This window comes from Rhagoletis pomonella, unplaced genomic scaffold (genome assembly GCF_013731165.1).
Source record: "Rhagoletis pomonella isolate Grant_MI unplaced genomic scaffold, Rhpom_1.0 Rhpom_scaffold_00032, whole genome shotgun sequence".
In the NCBI taxonomy this organism is placed as follows: Eukaryota; Metazoa; Arthropoda; class Insecta; order Diptera; family Tephritidae; genus Rhagoletis; species Rhagoletis pomonella.
Window position 1 is genome coordinate 43,183 of NW_023458586.1, and position 10,246 is coordinate 53,428.

General features: G+C 41.9%; 1 protein-coding gene across 1 annotated transcript in view; it reads left to right on the forward strand.

The window, feature by feature from the left end:
• The window catches only part of LOC118749688, a 14,095-nt gene extending 5,607 nt beyond the window's left edge, over positions 1 to 8,488 (forward strand). Inside the window, exon 2 of the mRNA XM_036484485.1 lies at positions 7,979 to 8,488. Within this exon, the coding sequence (XP_036340378.1) occupies positions 7,979 to 8,473 (495 nt within the window). The 3' untranslated portion in view covers positions 8,474 to 8,488. The remainder of the gene's footprint in view (positions 1 to 7,978) is intronic.
• Positions 8,489 to 10,246: the final 1,758 nt, after the last annotated feature.

A 10,246-nucleotide genomic window follows, 5' to 3' on the forward strand; every position in this document is an offset into this window, starting at 1 on the left:
GCATACATGCACAGTTTCGGTTGAAAACCGAAATAATGCATATGAGAAAATACCGAAATTATGCATATGCATACTTTCGTTTTAAAAGCGAAATAATGCATATGAAAAAAACGAAGTAGTGCATACATGCACAGTTTCGGTTTAAAACCGAAATAATGCATATGGTAAAAACCGAAATAAAGCATACATGCACAGTTTCGGTTGAAACCGAAATAATGTCTAAATGCACAGTTTCCATATGCGCAATTTTGGTGCCCCAACTAAAGTCATATCTCCTCAAGAATACATATATCCCGACATATATGTACATAAATAAAAGTATATAATCCCGCGCAATATCACATTTCCCCTTCTCAAAACGGAAAAAACCGCCATAAAATATACATACGTAATATAATTTACATACATATTTACCCAATCTCAGTTTTCACTGCCCCCTCATATTCACATAAGTCCCGAAATTTCTAAATAGTATGTACATATATATGTGAGTTCTAGCGGCGCGCGCGAAACAAATATTTACTCATCCAGATATATACATCAGCTCATTTGTCCCGTACGGTACACGTACTTACATATGTACTTGTATATACGAACGTAGAAAAATTCACTAAGTCACGCACGTATATTAAACAAGTACATAGTTACATACCGGACCAGCGTTGCCATTTTAGCCGTTTTCCGGCTAGATTTAGCCGGTTTTGATAGCATCTAGCCGGAGAAAATTCGATCTAGCCGGCAGCCGATTTGTTAGCCGGTTTGTAAAAAAAAGTTAGCCGTTTTTAGCCGATTTTACTATTTGCCTAATTTTCAGGTGCAAAAAGTAAACAAGTTGTTCGAAAGCAATAATGCAGACCCAATGAAGATTTTTAATGAACTCAATGTTTTACTTTCGCATCTATGCTCCCTAGTGGTTATTAGCGCGGACACATTTGATCCTATATGCTCCCCGTTGGAACCATACCTTGCTCCATTTCCTCAGTTTTATCACAGTTTTGAAGAGTATTTAAAAACAAAAGTAAGCACAAACACTTTTGACCACGAAGCCGAGAAAATAATTCGAGAAAATGGTCGCTATTTTATTATCACTTTAATAAAGGAATTACGCCAACGCCTCCCTACAAATATCGCCACACTAAAAAAAATTGACTTTTTTCGGTTGGAAATGCATTAAGAGTAATTAAACCAAAAGTATTTGTTCAACTACAGCAACAAAAACACAAATATAATGCCGACGAAATAACATCCATAGAGATGCAATGCAACGGTTAACGTTACATACCTGGAGTAATTTAGACTCAACTGTAAAATTTTGGGCCGAAGTTTATCAATTTCGAAATGCCCTAGGAGAAAACCCTTTTGCTGACCTTTCCAACCTAGTTTTTAGTTTTCTTGTTTTGCCTATAAGTAATGCAGAAGTAGAGCGAATATTTAGTTCAATGAATATAATAAAAACTAAGCAAAGAAATCCAATGTGCGTTAAAACGTTAAACGCTATTTTATATATAAGATACGGTTTAAAATGTGAAGAAAAATGCTGCCATAATTTTACTGTAGCTGACGATCTCTTAAAATTAATGAATTCATGTGATATATACAATAGTGATTCATTTGATGATGAGGAATATACACTCGATATAAATTAATGGTGTTAACTAGTCTTTCCTTTCTTGCGATTTATTTAAATAAAGCATGTGAATTTTCACTAAAACATTTTAGCCGTTTTTAGCCGCTTTTTTTTGCCAATCTAGCCGGTCGGCCCAAAAAGTTCTGCCAACACTGTACCGGACACCCATTTGTGCATTTCCCCGCTGTTATTCTAAAGCAGTGACCGCCAAACACTTTCCTGGGAAACGAACTATATTCGGCCTTTCACATGTACACAATCGGCTTCTTACACGTACACAATCCGAACGTCAACAGAAAGAGTAGCAGAGCAACAAATTTTATTTAGTTGCATGCAAACAATAGGCGAAGCAGGTTGATGACGCATTTCCGTGCATTACCACCAACACATTCTCATTTTAAGACTTCTCTTTTTGGCGGACACTGTTCTAAAGCCACTTGCTTCGTACATACTCGCATATAACCACGCCACAGAAGCATAACACACGAAACTGTGTTTGCAATTATTCTCCTTTTAATTAGCGGTACCCGAAAAGTACAAAAATCGCTTTTTTCTTGTCCCCTTCATCCACTTATGACCGTTTCAAAGTGAAAAAATAAAATTCTGCTACAAAATTTGCGACATACGTACATACTCACAAGCCGAAAAGACAAACGGTATACCCATCTACTTACGTACGTACATATTACGGCCTGCATATTTATTTACTTCGCTTCTCTCGCTCTCCAACCACCTTTTGCGCTCCCAAAATTTGCAACGCCAGCAAATACACATACGTACACACGTACATATATACTATTGGGCTCAGACGCGCTGGGACAATATACAGTAGAGGTCAAGAAAATAGCACCCGAAGCAGATACAGTAGAGCTCATAAAAATAGCACCACACGAGGAAAAAATTATTAATCGTTAAAAAGTAGCGAAAACAAATATTTTAAATTTAAAAATAAGAAGGTGTTAACTGCATCTTGGTATCTCAAGACAAGATATTTTTACGTTTTTTACTCCTTCACTACCGTCTCACCCCGAATTCCCCCAACTACCTCTTTAGAACCCAAAATGGAAAAGAAATCTCCTACTGGTTCTGACTCAAGCCTTCAGGACTTCATTTTTGATAGTAATAGGCTAGAGTCATTTTATTCAAAATGGTCCATCACCCTTATAAGCGAACACACCCAAACGCTTTTAAATGTGAAGTTACAGCAACTTGACAAGTTATGGGATGCTCTTATAAGCTCATATAGAGCAGTATCCCGCTGTGAGCACTTCGCTGAATCTAGCGGATCGATTGAGTAAAAATATAATAAATGCTCAGAAAGTTATGAGAATTGTAAGACACAAATTCCACCCCAACTTCGAACTCCCAAGAAGTATTCCCCAAGGTACCACCGTGTGATACAGAAATTTTTACGGTGGGTACGAAGACTGGCCGGCGTTCAGAGATATGTTCACGGCAGTCTATAAAAATCACCCCAAATTAACACCAGCCCAGAAACTATACCATTTAAGGCAAAAAACCAAAAGTCAGGCAGGACAAATAGTTAAACAATTCCCTCTCACTGACGATAATTTTGAACTTGCCTGGGATGCCTTCAAGCCACGGTACGAGAATCGTAGGATATTGGTAGATAACCAATTAAAAGCGTTATTCAATATCCCCCCCATATACACAGAAAGTGGTGAGCAAATCCAAAAAGTTCAATCCACTATCAATAATTGCCTCTCAACCCTCTCAGTACAAGGAATCCCGACCAGCAATTGGGACCCCATCCTTGTATATTTATATTCCTCAAAACTGCCCAGTGAAACTCTGTCTCTATGGGATCAATCACTCAGCTCACGGAAAGAGTTACCGCTGTGGGCAGATATGAATAAATTCCTCACAAGCCGGTATGAAGTAGTAGAAAGACTACATGCATATCAACAAGGCAAACTAAAACCCCCTACCCCACTTTTTACACCCATAATGATGAACCAAAATTCGACGTTCATTAATAAAAGTAGAACTCAAAATTTTCATGTAGATCTAAATCAGCCGATTTCATGCAAACTCTGCAACTCAAGGCACCCCATGAATACATGTGTTAAATTTAAAGCACTGTCCGTATCTGACCGTTTAAGATTCATACGAGAGCACAATTATTGTGAAAATTGCCTTTCTTACTCCCATTTAAAGAGTGATTGTTCAAGCAGCTTCACTTGTGTATACTGCCAAAGAAAACATCACTCTCTTTTACACTTCCCGCAAAAAACCCAGCAACCAAAACCCAATTCAAAACCCCAGCGAACAACGAGTCAGCTGTCGACGCAGACTAGTACGGATACTGAATCGCTCACTTGCTCGAAATATGCGACACATAAGCCACCAGAGAAAAACGACGTAAATAAAGTCATCTCACTTTTCGAGTACTAACGCCACAACTCTCCTCCCAACGGCGGTAGTACCGATATATTGTGATGGCGAATATCATAATATTCGCGCTCTGGTGGATCAAGGCTCACAAAAAACGTTTGTATCATCCCGGATACAGAAACTCTTGCGCTTGCCTATGACAGATGCTCTATTCGAGATTTCTGGAATGGGTGGAATGGTGGTGCAAAATTCAAAGAAAATGTGCGAAATCACACTCTGTTCAGCAGATCGAGCCCAGAAAATAAAGACCCAAGCCATTATTTTGCCCCAATTGACTCATTTTCTACCTACAACCAATATCTCTCATATTAACTTAGAAGAGATAAAACGATTAAGGCTCGCCGATCCCAACTGTTTCACCCCAAATAAAATAGATATGGTAATCGGCAGTGACCTAATCCCCCGAATTCTCCTACAAGGGCTGCAACAAAACATAAGCAGAAGTCTCATAGCGCAGAACACGATATTTGGATGGATTCTGAGCGGCCCAATCCAGGAGAGGATCTCCACCTTTACCACCCAGGTAACCGAACCCCAGGAGGAATCGTTGAACTCACTGCTGAAGAAGTTTTGGGAACAGGGGGAAGTAGCTGTCACGCAACCCCGTTCAAGTGAAGAGGACTTCTGTGAGGACCTGTATCGACGCACAACAATCCGGCAGACAGACGGACGATACATGGTGAAACTATCCATCAAACCCGAATTCCCAGACATCATGGCTCTAGGACACTCTCGACTAGCAGCGCAGCAGCAGTACATCAGCATCGAAAGGACTCTGGAGAAAAAACCTGACCTCTGCAAAAGGTACTCAGAAGTTCTGGAAGAATACATCACCATGGACCACATGGAGCCCACCTCATCCCAAGAAGTCATCAATGGCGGTAAATACTTCTCCTCTTATTTATCGCACCACGCTGTCATAAAACCAGACGGCAAAACAACAAAAGTACGCGTAGTCTTCAATGCTTCCAGAATATCGCACTCTGGAAACTCATTGAATGACGTGCTATGCACTGGCCCAACCCTTCAAAACGACTTGATGCTCATCATTCTTCGATGGCGCCTCTACAAGTTCGTTTTTAATGGCGACATCGAAAAAATGTATCGCCAAATTCTCGTCCACAAGGAAGATCAAGACTTCCAAAGAATCGTCTTTCGTAGGTCCCCAAATAAGCCCATAGAAGATTTTAGGCTGAAAACAGTCGCCTTTGGCATCAATTGCGCTCCCTATCTGGCAATCCGTACGCATCATCAGTTAGCGCAGGATTGTCAGGACGAATTCCCGCTCGCCAGCAATATCCTCCTACGAGAAACATACGTGGACGATATTCTCTCAGGCGGGCATAATATACAGTCCACTATAAGCTCATTAACCCAAGTTAAAGACGCCCTAAAATCTGCAGGTTATCCACTACGAATACACTTCCACATACAAAAATCCTGGAATCAGTCCCAGATTCTGAGGTCCTTGATGTTGATTTTCTCCAGTTTCAGGACACTAGCTCTACAAAAACGCTAGGCATAAAATGGAACGCGTTAACGGACTCCTTCTCTTACACGTACGATCCGGTTCCCGCTGCCAACTCGAGGACAAAACGGCAAATATTATCAGCGGTAGCGAAATTTTTTGACCCGGCAGGATGGCTAACGCCAGTCAAGATTTCCGCTAAAATGCTCCTTCAACAACTATGGATGGAAGGAACTGAATCGGACGAGCACGTAAAACCCGGCGCTTTCCACAAATGGAACACTCTGCGCGAAAATCTCCCCGCGATTAATGAAATTGTTATTCCCCGCTGGGTGAAATTCTCCCCTACTCACCGTGTACAAGTACACGGGTTTTCGGACGCCTCTGAAAAAGCTTATTGCGCCTGTGTCTACCTCCGAGTACAAATTGACGAAAACACCTTCTCGTCACACATACTCGCAGCTAAAAGTAAGGTAGCCCCCCTGCAAACAGTTAGCCTCCCCAGACTTGAGCTCTGTGGAGCCGTCCTACTCTCCAAGCTGGTTAATCAACTCCAGTCCCAACTAGATTTTCCTGCTCATGATTTATACCTCTGGTCAGATTCTTCCATTGTGTTGGCGTGGTTCGAAAAACCGCCACACACTTGGAAAATTTATGTTGCCAATAGAATTTCGCTCATACTCCAAAATGTGAGCAATGCCACTTGGCGGCATGTACCTGGTGCAGAGAATCCTGCCGATCTAGGCACCTGCGGATGCCATCCCCAAGATCTTGCGACATGCGCATTATGGTGGAATGGCCCAGAATGGTTCCAAAAACTCCCCACTTCGTGGCCAAAAAACCCATCTCCACATTCGTCACCCCCAGAACAACGACGTATTGAATCCCTGCACACGATTGAATCGGTGGCCATACTTGAGCGTTTTTCCTCATTTGCTCGAGCGTTGCGAGTAATCGCGTTTATGTATCGGTTTGTAAACGCAGCGAGAAAGCAGCCGGTACCCACTTCTCTCCCCTTAACGCACGAGGAAATAAATCAAGCCAAACTACGTATTATCGGTGAGACCCAAAGCCAGTACTATTTCCACGAAATCTATTAGCAATAAAAGCCCTTTACTGACTCTGAATCCGATGGTGGATCGAGCTGGAATTATGCGCGTGAATGGACGTTTAGCTTACGCAGCTCTCAGTTACAATGAACGTCACCCGATCATAATTCCAGAAAATTCCAAGCTCTGTGCTCTGCTGCTCGACTTCCTCCATACCACTCTTCTCCACGCTGACAAACAACTAATGATTCGAATGGTGCAGCAAGAATATTATATCCCCAGGTTGAAGCAAAAGATAAAAAAATGCATTTTTTAGTGCAAGGTATGCACAATCTATAAACAAAAGATGCGGTCACAGATAATGGCCGCGCTTCCTCCTGAACGATCCTCATACACACTACCCTTTCATACCACGGTTGTTGAGTTTGCTGGGCCATTTCTCGTGAAAACGTCTACCCTCCGACGAGGTCCCCACGCAAATGCGTACGTGTGTGTATTTGTGTGCTTTTCCACCAAAGCCGCACACCTAGAGTTATGCTCCAATCTGACCACGGAAGCGTTCAAGGCAGCTTTTACCCGATTTGTCGGCCGCCGTGGAATCCCCCACAAAATCATGTCCGACAACGGAAAAACGTTCGTAGGTGCGCAGCGAACTCTGCAAAGAGAATTCTCCCAGTTTCTTAAAGAAGCGGCCACTGATATCGCCGAAAAATACGCAACTTATGGATTCTCATGGCAGTTCATCCCACCATATGCTCCTCACATGGGCGGGCTATGGGAAGCTGCTGTAAAAAGCTTCAAAATCCATTTCACGAAGGGCGCAGGAAATCACAAGTACACCTTCGAAGAATTCACCACCATCCTTATCCGAATTGAAGTGGTGTTGAATTCAAGGCCGCTCTCCCCAATGTCTCAGGATCCCACTGATCTGTTGGCGTTAACGCCAGGACATTTCTTACGTGGTGCCCCACTACTCTCTTTGCCTGAACCCCACTCGGAAACCCTCTCATTGACGAACAAATGGCAAAAATTTAAGGTTATTCATCAGCAATTCAGTAATCGCTGGAAAAATGAATATCTCAAATAACTCCACAAACGGCATAAGTGGAAGCGACAAGAACCTAACATTAAGGAAGGAGACCTCGTTGTCGTCAAGGACGACCTTCTACCCCTAACGAGTGGAGCCTCGGGCGCGGTGTGAAACTTCACCCCGGTCAAGATGCAAATGTTCGCGTAGTGGATATTCACACCCAAGCCGGAACCATCACGCGCAATATTGCAAAGCAATGTTTATTGCCCACTCTGTAGAATCTCTCTATCAGCCCTGCATGCTTTCACCCACTCTAGTTCCCATATATGCACCCCCAGTTCGCTATAAAATGGCGTGACTAATTCATTTTTTCGACGGTTTCTCCACAGATGGACAGACGTGTAATGGAAGTCAACCAATGCCGCTTGTGCTGCCGCTACCACCCGCTTAGGTTTTGTCACGCATTCCGAGCTATGACGCCCGATGAGCGGTATGAATCCGCGCGAATACATAAATATTGTATCAATTGTTTGGCCACCTCGCATACCACAGGCGCATGTAGCTCAGCTGATAGCTGCCACCGGTGTGGGATGGCACACCACACCATGCTGCATCGTCCAACGGCATCGCCACCGGAACGCCAGCGCCACGCCAAGTCACGCACGCAAGTCCCCCGCGGACTACCCACACTCGCCAGCCGTGTGGTCAAAACACCAGCGAGTCGGGCCCCAGGCGGCCGCAACAAGGTTCAACGGCGCATTCGGGACTTATTGGACCGGGCCAGGGTGACTCTCGAGAAGTTACAGGAATTGCTGCATGTTGCACCGGTGCAGGTAGGCCGGCATGTCGAGGACATGAGCGCCAATTTGATCGAGTTTGATTAGTCTTAATATTTTTGTTCTCATTTTTCATATTATGCGTGCGGCCGGCAACCTTATCATTTATACTATTGTGAATAAATTTTGGAAATGTAAAATTGGATTGTTGTTGTTGTAAGCGGTGTCATGGGGTGACCTGTGCCCGCAATTAAGAAAGTTTTAGGCACTTCTTTTTCAACTACCGCCGCGGCCGCATCGCACTCGTTGTAATTATCAAGCCACTCGGGCTTTAAACTTGAGGTCACTCTACCAATTATCGTAGTTTAACTTTTCTTGAATAAAGTCTGTTAATTATTTGAATTATATATATTAAAATCTTATCGGTTTTAATTATTGTGGACTCTGTCACTCGGCGCACCCTGCGCTAGTATTTCTTACTCCCTTAATTAGCAACAATCGGGTTGATTTTTTATTGCTAACGGCTTTTTGCACTTTTTACCAAATAAAAGGGAATTTCTTGTAGAATAAAATGCGCATGACCGTTTGCAAACAAATTTGAAAAAAATTAGCGCTATATTTTACAAATTGCACTTGTTATCAATTATATAAATAGGCAATCATGTTTCCTTTACACCCCTTTTACGACTAAACTCTACTTCTAAGGTATAAACAATTATATATCATATATATTTTGATGCTGACGTGCAGGCAATTTTTAAAATTTCAAATTAGTTTAATAGAGCGAAAAAATCAATTCAAAAGTCACACCAATACCAATGGCCTACATGTACATGGTTGGGGCGGAAATGCCTCCTAAATGTATGCTTTAATATTGATAGTGAATTAAAGAAACGTGCTAAGCAGCAGTTTAGGAATAAGATGTATGTATGTATGTACATGAATAGATTAGCCTCAAACAAGGATGAAATAATTTTGAGTATGGAGAAGAAAGTGATAAATACAGAAATTAAAATAAAAGTAAAGAAACCTAAATATAAAGACAAAGAGGAAGGAAAATTTAAATACCTAACCTAATAACAATGGTGGCGGTGAATATGTAAATGAAGAAAAGAATGGACATATTTAGATCAGGATAAAGGAAAGGATAAAGATGAAGAAGAAGATGAAGACCAAGACGAGGAAGAAGATGAAGATGAATATGGAGATAAGGATAAAGATAACTTATCTTAACTTAACCCCTTAACTCACCTCAACTCATCTCACCTCGGCTTAAAAACTTACTCCACCTGAGTTCGCTACACATTAATTCACCACACCTTAACTCCCCACACCTAAATCCACCACTACTTCACTCCCCACACGTAAATTCACCACACCTTAATTCACCACACCTAAATCCACCACACTTTAATTCACCACACCTTAACTCACCTCACCCCAACTTTCCCACCACATCTTAACTCACCACACCTTAATTCACCACACCTCAACTTTCTCACCACACCTTAACTCACCACACCTTAATTCACCACAACTCAACTCACCACAATTAAATTCACCACACCTCTTAAGACCACCACACCTGAATTCATAACACCGTAACTCCCACACCCAATTCCACCACACTGCAACTCATCACACCCAATTTCAACACATGACATGATATCACTAAAGAAACAATGTAAAGAAAAAGAGGAAGGAAAATTTAACTACCTAACCTAATAACAATGGTGGGGGTAAATACGTAAATGGAGAAAAGAATGAAGATATAGATCAGGATAAAGGAAAAGATAAATATGAAGACGAAGGTGAATATGAAGATGAAGGTGAAGATGAAGATGAAGATGAAGATGAAGATGAAGATGAAGATGAAGATGA